Here is a 21,862-nt window from a genome sequence, read left to right on the forward strand (position 1 = left end):
GAGGAGAAACCTGACATGCCTGTTTTCACCCTGCAGGGGAAGGTCGAAGCACTCCAGCCTGTAATACAACCTCAGCCTCACATCCCTTTGTATGTATGTACACCACGTGGGCTATAGGTACAATATAGGGGTGGACTGTGACATTTACTCAACTACTGTAGCCTACTTAAAGGTTCATTATGTAGTTTTGGGAAATACATTTTAACCAGAACAAGCTCAATAAACAAATTCTCTTGTTCATTCATTGAACAATTCAAAAGTTAATTCATTGAGCTATTTATTCCTTTCTCCATATTCATATTGGTGACTTTCATTTTCACCACAGTTAAAGAGCATCTGAAGCATGTTTACATTCACCTGAACAGCTGGAGTGAGTCTGAAGAGTGGAAGATGATGAGTGTGCACAGATTGCAAAAATATCAAAGTCCCTTAATGTAAGAAGTGACCCAACCCTAACTCATGTAATCTGGTCAAGGGTCGATAATATTTTGAGAGATAACATATCACACACACACACACACAGTATTGTTACATTACATTTTATTTTACTCAATTACACAGTTGTCCACATACAACAAATCCATAGAGGCACGTTGATTTCACATCGAAACAGTTAAAAACATAAACTTTGCGACAACACTGGTGAAGTTTCTGGTTGTCCAGAGGATTTTTTCCTAGTTTTGTAACATTCACATGAAAGAAGACACCGATGACGGCTGCCGTACATTTTCATTTGGACCTTGTGAACTGTTGGAAAATGTATGACTTTGAAATTAAACAAAGAATTAGAGAGTCTAAATAGCACATTGGTCTTAATTTTGAGAAGAATTGGATACACAAGATCTGAAATGTGTCAACTCTAACAGACAAATGAAACAAGATGGAACAATCTCCAGTAATTCAACAACTATGAAGACCAAACACATTAATTATGTAAAAATATATGAAAATATAAAAAAAGAAATTATGGCATTTAACTGCGTAAATTATTTGCTGTCTCCGAAGCAGAAATATTACAACAATAATTCATTTTACAGTTATCAGATTAGTGCAGAAGTAGACCTTTAAAAAACAGTGAATAATTCATTGTTTCATAACTAATCTCTCATAGAAGATGTCACAATAACTGTATCCTGGGATTTATGGCAAAAAGAAAAATGCTCCCACATGTTCCACAGACTGAGGAAGAATATTTCCCGGTGATAACTTTTCCAGGAATGACTTAATAATGGTCCCCTTGGCCACAGTAAGCAGACTGATGCTTCAATTCTACCACTGTGTCAAAAACAGAGAAAAAAATCCAAACTACGACATTCTCATACCATTAAATGTTAACTTTTAAAAACACACCTATACATAAATAAAGCTCTGATCTACAGTATGTTCTCAGGTTTTAGGCATTATTGCACTACATGTTTTGCCCAGCGTAGCAAGCTCATGATTCTCAAGTGGCACGATGAAGAGAGCTGCACAGAGACACGACAGTCTTGGACACACATGCTTGGTTAATACAACGTGGATGTAATATCTGGGGAGTAAACAACAGTGTTTTCACGAGCCACGAGAGTTGCGATGGGCAAGAGTTGAATAATCCATCTTTAATCCCTCATCCGTATACATGATTCATCTCAGTCTGCCTCGAGCTTCACAGTTTAGCAGGTTTTTACTAATATTCACAGAGCTGCAGCACTAAAAGGTTTCCAAAACTAAAAACAATCTTTATTCTTTCTTTCAAATATTTGGAATTTACAGCTATATTATTAGTAACATCTTCCCTTATTATGCCACATTTTCGGGGTGACATATCACAGTACGGGCGTGGACAGTTGAGGAGGGGCTGCGGTTTAGTCCCTCTGGTTACATGGACATGTGTTCTGGGAGCACGTAGGAGATGTCATCCCAGGGGTGGCGATAGAGACCCTGCTTCAGCCTCTTCTGGTCCAGGTAGTGTCCTAAGGAGATGTGAAAAGGAGGGACTGGTTGTAATGCGAGGTGAACGCATGTCATCATAGCAATCACGTGTCTGTGCAGGGAAGCGACTCACCGATGAATCCCATGCTGCGGCCCAGGACAAAGATGCCATTCAGAGCTCCGATTTCCACAAACTCATCGGCTTCATCCCTGTGATGTGCATGGTAGACAACGATGATAAAAAATGGGTGCACTCACTGTTGGCAAACACTGCTTATTATGCACATAAACATGTTGATATTAAATTAAAAGATGACCAGTGTGGCTCACCGAGTAAAACCACCACAAGTCCTGAGCAAGTCCACGAAGGCCACACCAATGAAGCCGTCCACATTCAGGATCAAGTTTGGTTTCTAATACAACAAAACAAGCAAACAGGGAAAAAGAGGATCATGTTATTTAAAAAATGGAGCAGGTCACTATTTAGCAAAAGGTGCTGAATGATAGGATGAAGTAATTAATCTTACTTTGGATGTGGTGATTTTCTCCACATCTAGAGCGTAGTCCAGCAGCTGGGTGGAGGGGAAGTGCTGCTTCACAAAGTCCTTCAGGATCTGGACTCTCATGTCTGGGTTGTTGATCTGGGAGAGCAAAGAACATTTCCTTATATTCAGGATTTAGGATATTTCCTACCCTAAAGAAACACTGGCAGTGTGGCAGAGCTCTTTTCCCCTGTGTTATTTTATGTTATGTTTTTACAAAAAACATCCCAACTTTGATTTAAAAGCTCATTCTATTGTCCACTCTCTCTACATGTTAAGGAGCCAGTGCACTCACCGATTTGACTCTGTGTCCAATGCCCATGATCAGCTTCCCATCCTTCTTCATCTTGTTGACAAACTCCATGGGCAGCATGCCGCTGTCAAATGCCTTGCTGAACTGCTTTGCTGCAGCATCCAGAGCACCTCCAAAGCGATCACCCTGAGAAGTGACAACAAGGAAAATAAGACATGCTCATAGCGGACTGGTCAGTACATCGAGCACATCAATCAGATGTTTAAGCATCTTACGATGGTGAGGAGGCCAGAGGTGAGGCTGGAGATGAGATCTTTGCCCGCTCGGGCACAGACGATGGTGTTGTGGGCACCGGAGACAGCAGGGCCGTGATCGGCAGTCACCATCAGGCACATCTCGATGAACTGGCAGGCATATCTCGGCAACCTGTGCACCAAGAGGGAAACAGTGGTAATCTGACGAACGCTTGAGCAATCATTCAACTGCAACCACCGGGTTAAGAGGCTAACCTCCTCTGGAACCACAGAAGCCCCAGAGTTCCTCCCAGGCCTATCTCCGACTTGAAGACCTCGGTGATGGGCATGCCTGCGTAGATGAGCTCCTGGCCCCTCTCGTCACAGATACTGGTCATGAAGGAAGCGGGCTTACGGATCAGACCCAGCTCCTGCAAGGCAAAAAGTTACAAGAAGAAGAAAGGTTTTCAGTCCATGTACTTTTTTTTCCATCAGGCACCTAAAAGCTTGATTTGTATTGAGGAATACTCACTCGTGCCCAGGAGTAATCCATTGGTACAGTGGGAGGAGGCATCTCTTCGGCTGGCTGGATAACTCCTTTGGCAACGAGGTCGTCATAGACGGAGCTGCAGGGATAACACAAACAATACCAACAAACTCATCTAAACATGCCGTCATAAAGGAATTCAAACTGGCATAATTAACTGAAGAAATGGATATGCCACTCTGCACTGACCTAATGATGTCTCCCAGCTCATCAAAGCTCTTGGGGACGAAGGCACCGGCCTCCTTCAGAGCTGAGTTCTTAGCTACCGCTGTCTCAGACGCCTGGTTGGCACAAGCTCCTGCATGGCCGAACTGAACCTGAGGGGGGGGAAAGGTGCAACATGGGTCGCAAACGTCATTAATCTCTTGAATGTCTCATTATGCAGCTGCCTAACAGTGCCTGAAATGCAGTAATATACACTCTTACCTCTGAGGAGAACATGGTGGCACAGGTGCCAATACACCAGCACACCACCGGCTTTGTAATCCGGCCCTTTTTAATAGCCTCGCAGATCTTGTACTCCTCTGTGCCTCCAATCTGTCGAAAGCAGAGGCAGATTCAGGAGGAAGCAAATTAATAGCTGCCTTTTATCTTAGATTGTACTGATTTTAGGGAAATTAATATTTTTAGGTTAATCAAAAATGTGTGTCTACATACACAAAAGCTTTGGATCAATGTTTTTTTTTTCTGTAGTAAAAATTTACGATGACACATCCAGTACAGTATTTTTTAAATTTGCATTAAAAAAAAAGATCCAGTCTAGATTAAAAAAAAGATACTCCTGCAATGCATCACAATAAGCAAAACAATCAATGTAGTCAAAGTGAAAGCTGCAGGATTTATTCCTCACCTCTCCCAGGACGACGATCATCTTCACTCCTGGGGTGTCTTGGTAGCGCAGCACATGGTCAGTAAACACAGAGCCTGGGTATCTGCAGAAGAGTGTAAAATTACACACCAATTCACAACCGCATGTTTACATACTGCTGATAAGAGACGTACAGACCTGTCTCCACCGATGGCCACACCTTCAAAAACACCATCGGTGGTGCGGGAGATGATGTTGTTGAGCTCGTTGGACATGCCGCCTGAGCGAGACACATAGGCCACGCTGCCGGGGCGATAGAGCTTTGAGGCGAGGATGTTGTCCAGCATGCCTCCGGTGTTCCCGATCTTGAAGCAGCCTGGCTTGATTCCTCCAACCTGGACATTAACACACACAGATTTTTTCAGGTAAAAGAACACAAAGGGACATGGTGATAAATCAAATGAGAAGTGAAGCAAGACTAACGGTTGCTGGTCCGATGATCGTCACACCCTTCTCATCTGCGGCCTTGATGATCTTCCTGGTGTGGGCTTCAGGGATTCCTTCAGCAATGATGGCAATGGTGCGAATCTGAAAGCATTTGAACAGAAAGGCTTAACTTTAAGTTTTTCCAGCTGTTACGTAACCTGCAGATGGTACAAGATGAGGGCGCATTCACCTGTGGGTACTGCATGGTCTCCATGGTGCTATCGAAGGCTGAACGCAGAGATGCAAAGCTGATGAGCACGTCCACATCCGGGTGCTTCTTCATGGCGTCGCTCATGTTCTTATACACAGGGATGAGGACCTCTTTATGGCCCCAGTAGAACTTCTGTTTGTGGTCTCCACTGCAAGGCATTCATTCATTACACAGTGAAACGACTCCATTTACTTAGGAGGTTTATATTGCATTAAATGCACAATGAAGATCCATTACACTGACAGCAGGACGGAGCAGATTCAGGCTTAAGAGGGAGGGCAGACAGCACTTACGTGAACGGGTAGACCATGGCTGCCACAGACGGCTCAACTCTGGAGCAGACGTAGTCAAAGTCCATCATGCCCTGTACCGCCCGAGTCTGCATGCCCCACACTATGGACTTGGTGTGTTTGCTGAAGAGGGTCGTTGCTTTGGCTACAGGGAAAAAGTTACAGATAGAAACTTAATACCAGATCACTAAAAACGCATTTCCTCCTCAGTTTCCTCTGCATGCATTTACAAAAAACTAACTTTCTACGAGTTTACACAAATCGTGAAGAAAACACATTTTTATTTAATGATATTTCGGACATCTTAAAACTGACATGATGAACACTGACATGAAAACAAACAGGTCAATGAGGCCTTCATAGCCTTTGATAAGATTCCTAAAGTACACTGATAAAGCACGATAAAAACCCTACTGCCAACTAGCTCAATCATAAATCCCACGAACGAAAATGAATAAAGACATTGCTGATCTTTGAGATCTACTGGATTAGGTTTGTGTGCGTCTGATCGTAAATCACCACACTGAGCTTCCATTTTAGTGAGTTTGGATTGCAAGGTCCTCCTGCTGTCCAAGGGGGGAGCTATAATACCTAAACTCGACCATGCGTGATCGCAAGGCTTCTATCCATCTGCCTATCACAGTGTCCAGCAGTGGAGCCATGCATGAAAACACGTCCAGTCCCTTAGCAGTCACAGTGCAAAGATTCCCCATTGAAGTGAGTGTTTGATCTCACCGATAGGAGCTCCAGTTTTGGGCTTCTTGGCTGGTGAGCTCTCAACTTTGGCTTTGTTTTCAGAGAAGGAGGCAGTTCTGCTGGATGCTGGGGTCTGTAAAAAGACACACACACAAAAATAGACTCATCTTTATTTTATTCTGCTTTGCATATTTGAAAAAGGATATGTAATAATGAGGACGGCTCTGTTGAGATTTAATCTGCTTTGACTGGCAAAAAAACAGTGATCCTTTCTATTTTAGAGGCTTGATAAAAGGGCGGGGTAGCCTCATTATTTTGTAAACATTTGCACACATCTTATAGTGTTTTTGATTCAAAATGGATTTCAATGCATTAAGCTAAGCATTTAGAGTGAGTCTCTTAATTCTAAAAAAACTGTATAATACTATATAATGTCATACAAGTGCATGTTTGTTGTTTATGACCTTTATTTTGTATTTCTTGTTTTACTGTTATTACTGCTACATATTGTACAGTGTGTCTGTGTATACTTAAATATTCAATTTCTCTTATATATCGTAAATCTACCTGCACTATTCAAGCAAGTACATGCATGTATATGCTCACACAGACTTTCCTGAAAGCCCAGGCACTGCACAGTCTTAATGGACGCCTCGGGGCAGTCGCAGTGCGTTACCGACTGCGGTCACACAACTGTCTGAGTGAGAGCAGTGCACAATGCCCCTCTTACACAAAAGAGCCGCTGGGCTTCTGGCAATCTCGCTCACTAAAAGGATGAGACAGTAAATGAAACGGGGCCTGTGGCATGCAGGTCTGCTGCTCACTAAACCACTCCACAGCACTGGTGGAGGCCGATGATGTAAAAGCACCGCACAGTGAGCCGGCACAACATCACGACAGCCTATCTGTCTCCGTGGACTCTGGGTGTGTCATACCGATGTGCTGCCGCTGGAGTTGAGGAGGAAGTTGGCAGTGTGAGCAGCAACAGGAGGCAGGTTGGGGATTGGCCGGTGGCCCAGTGCCATGCCAACAATGGCTGTCATGTGAGTTTCTGTGCCAAAGACGTGGATGGGGATCCCAGTGGTCTTGCCTGAGGAAAGCCAGCAGAACCACATTATGACTCAGCAGGTGTCTGCAGTTAAAATATGCACTCGAAACATGCTTTCAGACTTAGGAGATATGGATAGAAGTACAACATACCAACTTCTCCCATCACCCTGAGACCTTCCTGGTAGTTGGGGCCTCCACGACGGACAAAAATGGTGACCTCGTGCTCCTTCAGTGGCACCTGATAGTCTCTGATAGCTCGAACGATCCCCTAGCAGAGAAGACGATATACTCTGTGAAAAACTAGACATTGAGTAAGCAATATTACAGGGATGTGATGTGATGCTCTACCTTAAATGTTGCGGCAACATTTGTGAAGTTTGCGATGCTTCCCCCGATGATCAAAACCTTTCCTGGAAAACATGACAGAAACATAATTTCAGAAAAAAACAAATGACTTCAAGAACACATAAAAGATTTGAAGGAGCGGTTTTCTTACCGTCTCTGTGTTTCTCCCTGGTCATCAGAGACAGGATTGTCTTGGCGTAGTCGTAGGTCTGCTGTTCACTTGGAGCTCCCGAATACTCCCCGTAATTGGCCAGCTCATCAACGCCACCCAGGTCACAGATTGTGTCGCTGGAAGAGTTTTAGATTAGTCATCAACACAGGAGAAAATGGGATAGAAACAACAGCAGGTAGATTTGATTTACAGCTCTAATAAATAACATAATTCAAGAAAAGCTAGATGAACTTTACAGTGCAGTATTTATTCAGAACAGACGTGGGAAGATGTGCTTTTATTATGCAAACAGACGCAACTTAACAGTGCACACAGGGAATAATTAGTCATGGCTGATGTGTCTGCATGTCACGCTGTTGAACCCCTGACAGACGCTCATTCCTCCAGACGCTCACTAAAGTGGCAACATCTAAGAATCAAATTTAGCAGGCAGCTGAGCAGGCAGAGTGAGCTGCTGCACCATCAGTCTACTACGTCACAGGCGTGCTCTCTTAACACTGAACCCAATGATGTATAGTCAATATAGTGAGGAAATAAATGTATTCAGGCTTTTGTTTTAGGGAGTTTGGTCCTTTGGTATCTTACCTGTACACCACTGAGGCACCTCCTCCAGCCACCATGGTCCAGATCCTGCCTCGGGGGTTAAGCAGGGTCAGTTTCAGGCTGGCACCACTCTTGGCATCAAGGTCGGCAATGTAAGCCTCCTGAGAGAGAAGGTCAACAAAGAGATGAGAGGTTTTATAAATGCTCCAGAGGCAGGAAGAGGCATGTGTGTGGGTTTTTTTTGCCTTAATCAGTGCAGGAGTTTTCATGAGCACCTCTCCTTATGTCCACAAGTGATCGCCTGCGCTTGCGTTGATTTTTGAAGAGCTATTCACTTGAAATATTGTATAAACACGACGAGTGACAGTGGATGGGATGTGCATCAGTGGTTGTTGCTGACAGTTGGGGCCACAGCTGGTGGCTGAGAGTAAAAAAGCCCCCAATCAAAAGGCACCCGCTGTCCCTCGTCTCCACTGCAGTCTCACAGCAGTCCAATTAGAGCTCGCCTGGTACACAGACAGTCTGTCTCCGACAAGCATCTCCAGGCAGCAGCCAAAAATAGAAGTCCACTTCACAAACTAGTTTCTTTAATTTCACCAGCGTCAGGGTTATTACTGAGCTCTAACATGCAGGTGATTTAGGATGTTGACATTAAAATCCCTCCATACTACAGACGTTTAATGTTACTTAAGCTTTAGTTTCTATAAAAAAAATGAACAACAGATGAGATATTTTCTAACAAAGCATCTCCTTCATCTCATTCTCTGAGACTTTATCCACAGGTTTCTGCCCAGACGACCTTTACTTGAGGATGTCTCCAGAGGATGTCTCCATATCCCTCCACGATGAGTCATAAAGGCTGATTAACAGCTGTGTGTTGGAAGCCCTGCCTCATTAATTCAACTGGGCCAGCTGTGACATGAGCTGCTACGGCGCAGAAATTGACAGTAATCCCAGGAGTCATGGTTACATAGAAAATGTTTCTTCGGGCCAATTATAATCAATGTGATTAGAGATTCAAACTTCATTATCTATTATTTACATGGATGCCAAATAAAATAATCTGATACGTGTGTTTACAAGCCCCGAAGCATTTAATCAGAATGTAAAAAGTGATTTCTTATTTGCTGGAGCTGGAGGAGGAGGACGAGGAGGAAGGAAGAGAAAGAATAAAGATGAAGAGAGGAAGGAAAGTCGATCTTCTTCAGGCAGACATATCTTAACTTAAACAGTTTATGTCTCATGTGAGGGCGCTACATGAAGTCTGAATCCATTCATTTAACGGTAAATTGTCTGTGATCAAATCTAATTTGTTGTTCTATAACACTGACATTTTCCACTCTACACTTAATGACAATCTAATTTAAAATGATTTATCTCCAAGATTGCCAGTTTGCTCAATTTGCTTCCCACTCAACTCAAGCTTTTTCCCCTCTTTGGAGAACAACAGCAGCTTCGATGCTGACAAAATGAAATCTGATTCATTTTCCCCCCTCGGTCCTCCCTCACCTCGGGATAAGCCTCCCTGCCGAAGGGTGGAGGGAACTCCACGTCGCCCCACTTGGCCTTGCAGATGTAGTCAGCTGTGGCATCGATCTTGGCTGCCATGTCCAGCACGTATACGCCATCTTTTGTGACCACTGAGAGAAGATGGGAAACAGCGAGCGTTAAGATCTATACACCCACATGCTGAGATTCACTGCTAAGCTTTAAATAAGCCGTGTTCGGGCACAGGTGACCACGGCCTTCCTGCTGTCCCTGCAGGAGGTGGAAGGAGAGTGAAGATGAGGAGGAAGTGGTGGGACATCAAAAGAAGGGGGAGCCAGTCTCAGCAGCCATGCTACATCCACAGGAACAGCTGCCACAGGGCATGTACTGCTGCCCAATTACTCCATTATAAACACATGCTGCCTTCATCAAACGGCAAGTGTATGAATTATTTACTGCTTTCCTCCCTCGGTGTTGAAAATGTGGCAGAATCAACTTGGATTCAAGATGATGTTTCATTATGCATCAGTGTTTTCATTTCTAATTTCCTTTTGATGTCCAATTTCATAATCTGATAACATATTCATGAACCTGTGCTGGATTAAAGTGTAAGCGCTTCCTTAACGATTGCTTGTTCGGACATCTCACGTCAAGGTACACGGGATGTTAGAGAAACGACTGACATACCCAGTGGATTGATCTCCAGGTATGTGAAGAACAGGTCCTCATACAGGTTGAAGAGCCCGACGATGAAGCTGGCCAGGACCCTGCGGAGAGATTCAGCACGTGACACTCGAGTCTTTGACGACTGTAGCAGTCTGGTTAATCATACTAGGACGCTCTGGGACACAGGTGGTAGTTTGGACCCCAGGAGGGTCTTCCATCAAGGCAGATCATGACATCTACTTTGTTCAAGGCTCTAGATCAATATCTACAATTTTAAATACTTTACTTATGTTAACACTTCTTATAAAAAAGGCTCAAACCATAAATGAACACAAATAAAACAGGAATTAACTTTAATTGGCATGTTATCTTCAGGTCCCTCAGATTTCATTCATCCATTGATCCAGTGGATAACTTCTGGGCACCTTCATCCACTGGGTTGTTGAGGAATAGACGTGTCATAGTTTGGTTGGTTATAACTAGTGTTAGATGTACTTAATACAGCCTAACATGGAGCTCCCTGCCTGAGGAACTTAAAAGTCAGCTCCTTCTTTAAGTCCCTCATCAAAAATGACTCTTTTAGGAAGTAATTCTGTTGTTGGTCTGGCTTTTATCCCTCTCGTCTTACACTGAAGTAGTTTTATTATTTTTATTTTTGCCGTTTATTTTTATCTGGATTGATTATATCATTTTGTGACTGTGTGTACTGTTTTTCATTTTGACCTGTAAAGCATTTATTTTCAATCAATACAGTCTTTGTAACTAAACACTCGCAGACTCCTGCTCGGTCACATTGTGAGAAAAAGGTCTGAACGCAGTTCCTCCAAGTGCCTTCGTCACTTGCGTCAGGTCTGTCTTTTGGGAGTCCGTTTCTGCCCGTAAGGTAATTCTTCGATACACAGCTAAATTAAGCTTGCCAGTTACCATGGTTACTGAGCAGGGAATCAAATAATCCACAGTAATGGAATGAAGCCCTCACTTAAATTATTGAGATTAATCCAAATACAGCAGGAGTTCCCTTTATCTGCCTAACTCACAGAGTTCCCCTACAATCAAAAACAAAGAAGCTGAAGTCAAAGGTAATTCATTTATAATTTGTCAGGGTTCCAACACCTTTTCTATTGTCAAGTTCAGTCGCCTTTCAAGCATTTCCAGGGGCATTTTCAAGATTTTCCTGCACCTTAGCACAAGACGATGTATTTTGGTATGAGAACCCACATATTAAATTTAACTAAGATGTAACTTATGTTTAAAAAATTATGCTTCTAAATCAGAATTCTGCTGATTAAGACTTAAATAAGTTGAAACATCTTCTAGCCGTAGCCGATTGCTGTATACGCTCTGCTGCTTTCCTGTGTTTCTTGGTTTTTTTCCAGGCACAATCGTGCTGATGAATCACACTCACACACACACGCACATCAAAAACTACCACCTGCATGAACCTTGAATTTCGCTGTGCAATTTGCGCCTGGCTGGCAGCTCCAAACAAAAACAAGAACAACACGGCCATTATAATTCCATATCATTAAAAGCATGACAGACTACAGGCGATAATATTGATGGATTGTTACGGCTGAGCTGGACATGAAAAATTTCACCTGTAAATTAGCTTTGCTGTATAGAAGGAAAAATCTAATTTACTTCCTCCTTCACATGTCAAAACAGAGCAGCGAGGAGTGGGGGGTTGTTGGGAGGAGGTGGAGGAGTTGGAGAGGGGGAGGAGTATTTTTCTCTCGTCTGTCCTGTCTGTCAGTTGTGCAGGCAGCTCGGAGCCTTTGGAACCTTGTCGGCGGGCTGTCAGGACCCCGACTGGCCCGTAGGGGGAAAACTGTGACCGAAAAAAAACCCTTGGGTGACTCAGCTTCCCATGCCTGCCTCTGAAGGCAGGGCAGGAAAACTGGCCAAGTGCCGTTCTTGTTTTTGATCCAGGAGAGAGGAGGAGAGTGTATGGGGGCGAGGGAGGCCAGCTCGGGTTGGCAGAGTGATTTCTGGGGCAGCTTCTTCAATGTCAGCCAAGACAGTGAGCCGGACCAGAAGCTGCCGTCACAAAAACAATACTACAGTGATGGATAGGAGAGGTTTGGCAGGGGTGAGCCGCCGCGTCATAGCCATCAAAATAGATGGACGTGCTCTGAATGTGACTGTGGAGTAAAACAGGACGGGGGTGGAGGCTGATGGAAGACAGGCGAGGGAGAGGAGGGAGTTTGTCATTTGTCTAATGGAAACCCCTCCACCCGTCTCGTCCTGCTCCTCCTGCGTTTACTGCCAATATCAAAGTGCTTTCTCTTACTTCATTTGTGTAATGCTTTTGTTTTTCTCTGTTGGGCAGAAGTTCAATTGTGTAATGGAAAGTGCACACTGTCTTTTTTGGTTCATTTTTAGTAGTTTATTGCTGCAATAACTGTCCCAAATCATGACCGACTGAGTGGGACAGCAAATCATTGTCACACTCCGAATACTTTTCTCATCTACTTACGGTTTCTTGTCGTTGGGGACGTGGGTCAGCAGCTCTTTCTTCACAGAGTCTTCACTGATCTTTTCATCCACCCTAATTAGCAGCTTCTTCGCCTTGGCATCCACGTCTCCCACATCCACCCCTCCCTCGTGGTGAAACAGCACGTAGTCTCCCTCTCGTGTGGCGTAGATGCACACGTAGAACTCCTCCTCCTGAACAATGGACCATTAAAGTGTTGTTCATGAATGTCTGTTTATTTCACATCTGGGTTTTATCACTGCCAAATAAGGAATCTAAAAAACTGAGGGCTGATCACAGAATAGCTGTGGAACGAGTGCTTTACCTGCTTATGGGCGACGAATGGCTCGATGAGGAAGTTTTTGAGAACGCCTTTTGCTTTTCCCACCTGAGGATCATCAAGAAAACAAAATGCTTCACACATAAAAGAAACACAGGGCCACAAGTGATGAGATGTTTTGTAGGGGAAAAAACAGACCGGTTGAGAAGAAGGAAAAAGAAAAAAAAAGTCGCGATGAATGACTCCAGGCAAGCCCCCGCTAACACAGCCACAGCTCATTTGACGAGGCTGTCATCGTTCCTCCATTAAAGGCCAGCGGGCACAGAGTAACCAGGGACCGGCTGAGAGCAGCCAGCCGGAGAGCACAGGACGAATTAATAAAGAGGTCGAGAGGGAGCTGCCATTTTGAGGAGTGAAAACAAAAAGGGAGGTTGATGACGGGCGGAGGAAAAAAAAAGAAAGCCCGTCTGACTGAAAAAACCCACAAGGGGCTCAGATAAATGAAGAAGAAAACCTTTCACGTCTTGAATGCGATTTTCATGCAAATTATTCAATTTGACCACTTGTGGTAACGTGATCACACAAAATATGAATAAGTCATTTGCTTTAGTGAGACACTGCAGCAGCAAAGAACAGCAGCGAGCTACGTGTGAGTAACATAAAGGAAGAAAAGAAACAGAGACGGGATATGTGAAGTATAAACTGATGCTGATAATAAACTCATCACAGCCACAGTTCTCTACACTTGCTCCTCTAACAGTTCCACCCTCATGATTTCTCTCAGATAAGCTCACAGCTCACAAACCAAACAAGCAGACCGGCAGTAACAAGCAGTCAGTCAAGACACTTAGAAGCAGGTGGCAACACGCTAGAAATTCATGATGCAACAGCTCTCTTACCTATTACAATAACAACATGGTGCATTAGGTTACACATTTCTACCATGCAACTTATCCGGTTTTAGGGAATTACACTAAACAAGACAGAGTCTGCTCAGAACACTGTCTGCTAACATTTTCACTAAACTAGCAGGTTAAACAGCTGCACCTGACACGAAAGTCATTAATTTCATCGTAAATCAAAGTGCTGCATGAATATCTTTGTTAGTGTTTTGACTAATTAATTACTTCCAATCTTTAGGAGGACAATAAAGACGAACATTGTCCTGACTGTCCACAATACAGATGTGGCTCTATTCATTCTTATTTACTGCCGCTGGCTGCTGGTGACGGTTTCATCTCATCTGTGAAGAGATACGTCTACGCAACCTCACTGCTGCCAAACACACACGCAAACACACACACACACTCTCTCTTCTTCACTGCTTTATGAGCCATCCTAGTGTCTCCATAACTTGCGTCTTGGTTTATGAGGCACAGCAGCGTCTCAGTGGCACTGTGATGGATGCCCCGCGCTGTGCTTATGCTGACTGGATAGATGGACCGACTGTTTATTCAGTAGCAGCACCCGCTTCAGCTGACTGGACTGATTTACTACCAGCAGACTGATACTGAACCCCTCAGCAATGAGGCGGCTGTTTAAGCAAACATACATCAGGCAACACCAACCAAATGCCTCCACGCTAAACTCGCGGGAGGGTGAAGGAAAGGGCAGCAGGAGAAAGATCTGAATAAAGCACTGGGGTAATATTGATCGAAGGAGTGTCTAACAAAGTGCACACTCTCCAAGAGAGGGGTGGGGTGGAGGTAATTGGCCCAAGAGGGTGGATGACATACTGTCGTCTCTTTCATGAGGCGGGGCTTCAGCCATTCTCTGACGCCATTCAGGTCCAGGTTGACGCCCACCAGGCCCAGCTTCCCTCGCCTCTTGATCAGCTGGTCCGGCTTCACCACCAGCCTCTAGAGGAGAAAGATAAACATGGTCGGTTTGAGCAGGATGCACACGGGGTCTACAGAGTCTACAGAGCATTTTGTGTCACATTTTACCTGGATTCTCACCAATACGTATTTCAAGGGTATAAAACAGAATAAATAAAGTTGGACATGTTCATTATAGATTAATCTTTCAATTATTTTCATTTAGTATATGAAATGTTTGAAAAAGGCTCATCACAAGTTCCTATAACCCAAACTGACATCTTCAAATTACTTCTTTTATTCAAACAACAGTGCAAAAATGCCCAAATTCTTTATTTACCCTCATAAATGACAACAAAAAAAATCAGCAAATCCTTACATATATATGCCAGAACTGGCAAATGTAAAATAGTAATGGATTATCAAAGTAGCTGGAAACTGTCTTTCGACTGACTGATGGTCTTTTGATCGACTTATCATCTACTATTTGACTATAGTCAAAACGTCAAATGCTATTAATGACTTTAACAGAAAGCGCTTACTGCCAATTGACTGCTGATTGATTTGTTTTTGTTCTTTTCTTGAATACATTAATGAAGACAATGAGTGGAAGTGCTGCTGGGTGTGCTGCTTTTATGCTGCTCGTTCATTGCGTTCATCTTCATTTCCAACATATGACAGCAGATATTTACTTTTCAGTGGCGTTATATTCATCACCTGAGAGCTGAGGTGAACATTATTTAAGAAGGAGTCTCTCACGCGCGTCATTCCCTTCTGACGCAAAACCACATCCCACCCCCACCGACTCGGCCCGCTTCCTCTCACTTGCGAGTCAGATACAGAGAATGACTTATGACAGCGGGCCCATTAGTATCTGGGCGCTCGCCAGTGAGCAAAGAAAGAGGGCGGAGGGTCAAAGTTAATGCAATTTCCTAATCAATTTGACCGCAGCAGCAGATATCTCCATGTATCTGCCCTCCACTTCCTCCTCGTACCTTCCAGATAAAAACCTCCAGGGTAGACACACGGGTGCAGTGATATTTGATTCTGCGAGATGAGTCACAGAGTAATTCAATTAGCTGCTATTACAGCCCGTCTATCTGCTCCTGCTTCGCTATGAAGAGCAGGGAGGGGCGGTGAGACGTGTACCTGGAGAACTATCTGTGGAAGAAATCCCACCTCAGCTGAACTCTGAACTCCCTGTTACACGTAAACAATCACAGAGTAAACATGTCTTCTCTTCTCTTTGCTTCTGAATTCACACTTCACTTCCACCCAGAGCTGCCGGAGCGCTCTGCCGCCTGCGATGTCTGCTAACAGGCGCCGAGAGACCACTCTGCTGCCAGCCTAAGTAATTGTCTCCATAAAGAGGAGATCATTTTCCACAAGCTTAAGGGAGGCTCCCGCTTTAGGCATTTTATGGGCCATAAATCTGAGCTGCAACAACTAACTGTTCACTCATCTTAAGAAAATCTTACTTCATTTTCACAAACCGCTTCTCCCGCCTCACCTCTGTGAGCAGCCACGGGTGCTCTCGCGCCAGCCGCTCCAAGTCTGTCTCGGCCGTCACGTTGGCGTAGCGGAATCTGTTCTGGACAGCCGCCGATGTGCAGATGTACTTGTACAGGAACTCCTTCCCCGTCTGCTCCGAGATGGCTTTGGCCGACATGACTGCTTGGGCTGGACTGGCCTAATGAGATGGAGAGAGATGAGTCGGGAGATATACAGACGAGCAGTGAGGTGGATGAATACAGAGCAGATATTGAGATGTTGAGGGCAGGAAAAAGCAGACGAGAATTGTGGACAGAGGTGAGCATGAGCACAAGATTTTAAAAGGGCAACGTGTTTTTCCTCTTTGACGTCCACGCTGTCAGAACAGTCCAGAAACTGTCTAGTAAGCAGGTGATGGATTGACGGCTTTACGGTTTGTTTTTTCCATGGATTACATCAGAAAACAGAGGTAAAAAAAAACTGCCTGTAATTCTACTGAACTGTGCATAATTAAGAGACACTGCTAGAAAATGTGATTACAGACCAGCTGCAGATTCAGGCCTCACATCGTTCTGCACAGTCAGATTTCTTTCGTGTGTTTCCTGCTGAACGCAGCAAGACACGGACAGTGAAGCCAGCGAAGCTGAATCCAACATGATTAGTTGGACTCGGGTTTGTTTGACCTGCACACTAATGAGATAAATGGGCACTTATTACCACTCAAACAATCAGATTCCTACTGGAGCTGCAGCAGAGAGCGTACAGAGGGTAACCTCACAAACCAAGGTATCTTAAGGAAGTGATATAACATCGACTCTTCTTCCTTCCTGGCAGAATGTGACGGAAGTAAAAGAAGAAATTCAATAACTTTAGATTGCATCTATAAATTTAACTGCTGAAGGGAGGTGTGGTGAACTTTACACTCTGGTTATTAGCTTCACTCAATGGGGTCAAATCCTTCACAACCAGTTCACACAGCTCACAACAGAACATCAGGTATATTCAATGATTTGCCCCCACAGTGACTTCCCTCTGAGGATGCGCCGACACAGACCGACCGCTGACAAACCAACCAACAGACGCCAGTGAAAACATAACTTGGCAGAGGTTTCACCGCCCAAGTCTGTCCCATATATGACATAATTGTCAGATCAAATATACATGAGCCTGACGTGGCCCATTGTGTTCGCCATAATAGAAACAGACTGTGCTCCAGTTTTGGGTCTTTTATCATTTGGTCCAGCTCTGGCCCAAACACTATGTACTTATATAAGATTTAAAATGGGATTCTGGCACAGGCCCGGCCCGTGCACTGCATGTAGGGTTGCCTTGTTGCCATGGAGATCCAAAGTTCCATCCCATTACAGGACTTTTCCCCGTTTCACAGTACATATTTGCATTTCCATGTTACTATCTGAGTTGTGAGCATGCTAACAGCAAGACTAAACACAAAGTACGACGGACATCATAAACCAAAGTATGACACAGATTTTATGACAGTGACCATCTGATCTGATCGGACTTTAATGCTGCTGTTAGCGTTGGCGTCATTTTTTAACTTCCTGTCTGTTTTGCAGATAGCAATGATCGTGCTGCAGTATTCATCAGACGCAGCAGCAGACAGGAGGATCCTGTACTGTCCTGAGTCCTCTCTCCTGATTGGATAAACGGGGCAGGGATACCAAAAAATGTATTCTTGTTTACTGCACAACGCATGAGTTACCGACCAAAGACAATATATAGTGAATACTGTTGGAATATAGAGCACTTCAACACATATTTAAATAATAATTTTAAAAAGATATCGCTTCCAGTATAACCTCTCATCAAAAAATAATTCTGTCTTTTTTGCAATTGATGCAACTTCTCTGTTTCTTTTCTGCATAATTTTTGATGCAACACCAGCGGCACAAACCACAAGTTAGTCTGGTAGAAGGCAAACGTTACCACTTAGTCTTCTTTAACTCAAATCTACATCAGCATTGAAAAAAATTGAGTTATTATGGCTATAGAGTACCAAAGCTTTCACCGACCACCATCCCTAAAATGTCGAAGCTTAACATTTACAGTGTAACACGTAACCTTGCGGGGACGGCGTACGTGCTTCATTAAGCTGAAAGCCCCGAAGTCGGCTCAAACAGGACTCCCTGCTCTTCCACTGCGGCTCTGGCAGCCATTTCTTAAATGGATTAATGGGACTGTCATGGACCTTTCTCAGTATTGATCATGGATGTCCCTGAGTCAACACAGTGCTGCTTCCAGGCCAGGAGAAAACATGTTTTATCCAAAGATCTTCCAGGTTCCATCTATCATCCACTTTCTCTGTTCAACTGACCTGACAGAGGTATTAAATATCACTGCTTTACATCAGCGGTAACTCTGGTTCAGAAGACATACAATAACATTTTAAAAACGGGGGATGATGGATGGCTCGGGGGAAGCAAAACTCAGGCACGGATCTAAATCAGCACCAGTGCAGGCAAGGCATAAATCAAACCAAACAGACAGTACAGACACAATTACCCACAATGCCTCAGATACAATCAAAAACATAAGGGATCTGTATCTGTGAGTCTGTGCACCGATCTAATACCACGCAATTCATTTATTGATTAGAAACGGAGGAGCCTGACTGAAACTCAATCTTTGGGGCTGATGCCGATACCAATAGTATGGAGTCAGTTATTGATAAATATTGATTTATCCACTGATATACACATATTTTGTTGCAGTGATCCTTCAAGCATGCGGTTAACGAACACTTTTCACTAATATAAATAAACTTTATAATCCAAGCTGACACTGGTGCAGTGAAACAGTAAACTCTGCTGGAAAATTAATGATTATAAATTAACCTAAGCATCTTTTTCTGCATATTAATGTCTGAGAATATAAAGGTTTTATATCGGCACACATTGGATAACATATAAGCCAATTAGATACATCTGTGACAGGTAAAAATCCTGATGGTGTGACATCTGATGGAATCTGTACCAAACAAATATTCTTACACAAGATCTGTCTGCAAAGATTCATATCAGCGCATATCGGGCAACATCTATGCCGATATCAAATATTTGTCAGTATCAATGTACTGTTGTAGCAATATCCATAAGTTTCAGTGACTTTTATAAACTTAAAGCACAACCATAACATGACATGCACGCCTGCTAAATGATATTATTAACATCTGCTCAGTGCACACTCTTGTTTTCGGTGCTCCGTACACAAAGTTCAGGTATCTGAAACGGTATCGGGAAGGATCGAAATGGTATGTGAAGATCTCTGGGTGAAAAAAAACCTCATAAAAGATTACATTTGCAGCTTCATATTCACTTTTTACTGTCTCTGCTTTGACCCACTGACCTAAACAACTGAGCCTGCCTGATGTTGCAGATCTCCACATGACTCATTCATTCTCAAACCGGTCAGACTACAAATCATTCAAATGTCCTCTGTACATGCACAGGTTTAGTGTGGGCAGAGCAGTTCAACTTGTTTTATATCTTTGAGGAACAGATACAGACATGTAGAGAGATAAGGAGTTAGAGGGAGTAGTAACAAAAAGTTAAAGCTAACATTAATAAATAAACTAATACTATAAACAATTTACCTCGTTTTATGTATTTCTTTTCCTGTAACGACTCTGGAGGTTCGCAGTGGTCGGAGGTGATTTTCTTTTTTATCGGCGGTGGTGCTTCTCTCCTGCCAGGAGCCAGAGGTGCCGGAGAGCGAGGCTTCCTGGGAGTTTTGTCTCAATCGCCCATCTGCCGATAGGCTTGGCTGATGTCTGCCGGCCTCTGATTGGCTCATTCCACACCATGCTCTATTGCTTCCTTCAGGGACAGTTGGAATAATCACAACCGAGCGAGGAGAGGGTCTAAATCTTTTACCATTCATCATCATTTAAATCATGTTTTACTTGTGCGAGATGTGAAGACCCGTCATCATGTGCAAAACTGAAACATAATGTGAGTGTATGGAATTGTATAAAACAGTTACGATTATCTCAACTACAACCGACAACCACAGTAAAACGCTACATTCACAGTGATGCATCAGTAATAATAATGATAACCTTAACATCTATACTGCCTTCAAATTTAGAGTTAGCGTGCTATTACGGGATATGAATACTTCCTCCACCACTTTCTTCAATTTTTATGAATATTTTGGATCAAAAGCCCTCGACATTTTTCTCAAAGTAACGTGTAAGATTTTAGGTCAAAAACAAAACAGGACATTCCGAGGAGACCCTGAAGGCACCATTACTTTCTTGACTGAGCTCACTCACACACCACCCCCGGAGAGAACAGGGCAATCACCCACCGCTGGTGTTGATTGGCTGACTTTGTTTTTTATCTGGACCGCAACCAATGAGGAAATCCGGACCAACACATCGAGTTTTACATCGAGTCATCCTGCACTTTGACAACAGAGCTGCTTGTAGACCTCCAGTTCATGGTCTTCAACCTGTCCTTGGCCTAAATCAGCTATTTTCAGTTTGGAGGATGTGATGGAGGGTTATGAACACGCCATATATATGTATATACGTGTGTGTGTGTAATGTTACCTTACGCCTCTATTACTGTTATTATTCATACTATAAACATACTATAAAAATAAATGTTAATATTAGAATAATTTTGCAATTCTTTGCATTTAGTATAAAAAAGTACAACTTGTGTGTTTTTCTGTTACTTTATACTTCCACTATATTATGAATGCAAACATTGTTCTTTTTACTCACTACAATACATTTCTAACTTTAGTTACCATTTTCCTTTCCACTTATATTATAAGCTGCAGTGAAGCAGCATCAGGTTATCAAATGTTTAGAAAAAAAAATACTGATTCTGATAATGAGAAAAATCTAAAAATACTTTAAATGCTTAAGTATATCTATTGCTCAAAACTTACCTTTGATATTCAAGTAAATTTAATATCAGACACCTGACTTTGACTTTTATTGAAATAACATTCTAATTATCATCTTGACTTTAACTGAAGTATGAACTTTAGGTACTTTTTACAACACTGAAAATAAATACAGGAATTTTAAAACCCATCAAATAAAGCACAAAGGCATTTAGAGCAGAGGTGTGCTGCACTTGAAGCACCAGGTAGATGCATAAGAAATGCAGTGCAGATATTACAGGCTGCGGTCTAGACAGTGGCTTTTTGGCAGATACACTGTCTATTATAAAGTTTGCAGTATTTTTACTGTGCCAGATTCTTACGCAATGGCAAACTGAAGAGGGCCGACAAATGGAGCAATCCGGTCAGTGGTACGATGTTTAAAAACACAATATTTGAATAGTTCTGAGTGGAAGCACATTCTGAAGATAAGCATAAAGCACACTTGGGTTTAATGTACTGTACAAAAGGCATTGAAAAGGCTTTCCTATATGTCTTTACCAGCTCTACATGGAGATGAGTGCCCTCTGCTGGTTAATGCCTCCCCCTGTGAGAGCGCGCTGTGAGAAAATGACCATGTGCAGATAAACTGTCCCAGTTATCAGCCTGCATGTTACGAGCACTGAACAGACCACAAACTGCA

General features: G+C 43.2%; 1 protein-coding gene across 1 annotated transcript; it reads right to left on the reverse strand.

Annotated features, from left to right (window-relative positions):
* Nucleotides 1-523: 523 nt before the first annotated feature.
* On the reverse strand, nucleotides 524-20,061 carry aclya (ATP citrate lyase a). Its single transcript, XM_037089618.1, has 28 exons — nucleotides 19,916-20,061; nucleotides 16,322-16,501; nucleotides 14,731-14,853; nucleotides 13,040-13,102; nucleotides 12,718-12,908; nucleotides 10,263-10,342; nucleotides 9,597-9,727; nucleotides 8,130-8,248; nucleotides 7,524-7,660; nucleotides 7,376-7,437; nucleotides 7,178-7,295; nucleotides 6,913-7,067; nucleotides 6,017-6,110; nucleotides 5,285-5,426; nucleotides 4,971-5,139; nucleotides 4,778-4,882; nucleotides 4,493-4,689; nucleotides 4,337-4,418; nucleotides 3,913-4,023; nucleotides 3,676-3,803; nucleotides 3,472-3,565; nucleotides 3,216-3,370; nucleotides 2,982-3,132; nucleotides 2,749-2,892; nucleotides 2,439-2,552; nucleotides 2,242-2,324; nucleotides 2,045-2,121; nucleotides 524-1,952 (listed from the first exon to the last, which is right to left on the reverse strand). Exons 2-28 carry the CDS (start codon nucleotides 16,478-16,480, stop codon nucleotides 1,858-1,860), a joined length of 3,279 nt encoding a protein of 1,092 aa, XP_036945513.1. The 5' UTR covers nucleotides 16,481-16,501; nucleotides 19,916-20,061; the 3' UTR covers nucleotides 524-1,857.
* Nucleotides 20,062-21,862: the final 1,801 nt, after the last annotated feature.

Source organism: Acanthopagrus latus, chromosome 23 (genome assembly GCF_904848185.1).
Source record: "Acanthopagrus latus isolate v.2019 chromosome 23, fAcaLat1.1, whole genome shotgun sequence".
Lineage (NCBI taxonomy): Eukaryota > Metazoa > Chordata > Actinopteri > Spariformes > Sparidae > Acanthopagrus > Acanthopagrus latus.

Excerpts from the sequence above, each read along its gene's own strand:
- aclya (XM_037089618.1), bottom strand. The coding sequence starts at position 16,480 with ATGTCGGCCAAAGCCATCTCGGAGCAGACGGGGAAGGAGTTCCTGTAC. Across the intron at positions 7,661-8,129 it reads GGTGCCTCAGTGGTGTACAG|CGACACAATCTGTGACCTGG; the intron begins GTAAGATACCAA and ends AAACTCTTCCAG. Across the intron at positions 4,024-4,336 it reads TGATCGTCGTCCTGGGAGAG|ATTGGAGGCACAGAGGAGTA; the intron begins GTGAGGAATAAA and ends TGCTTTCGACAG.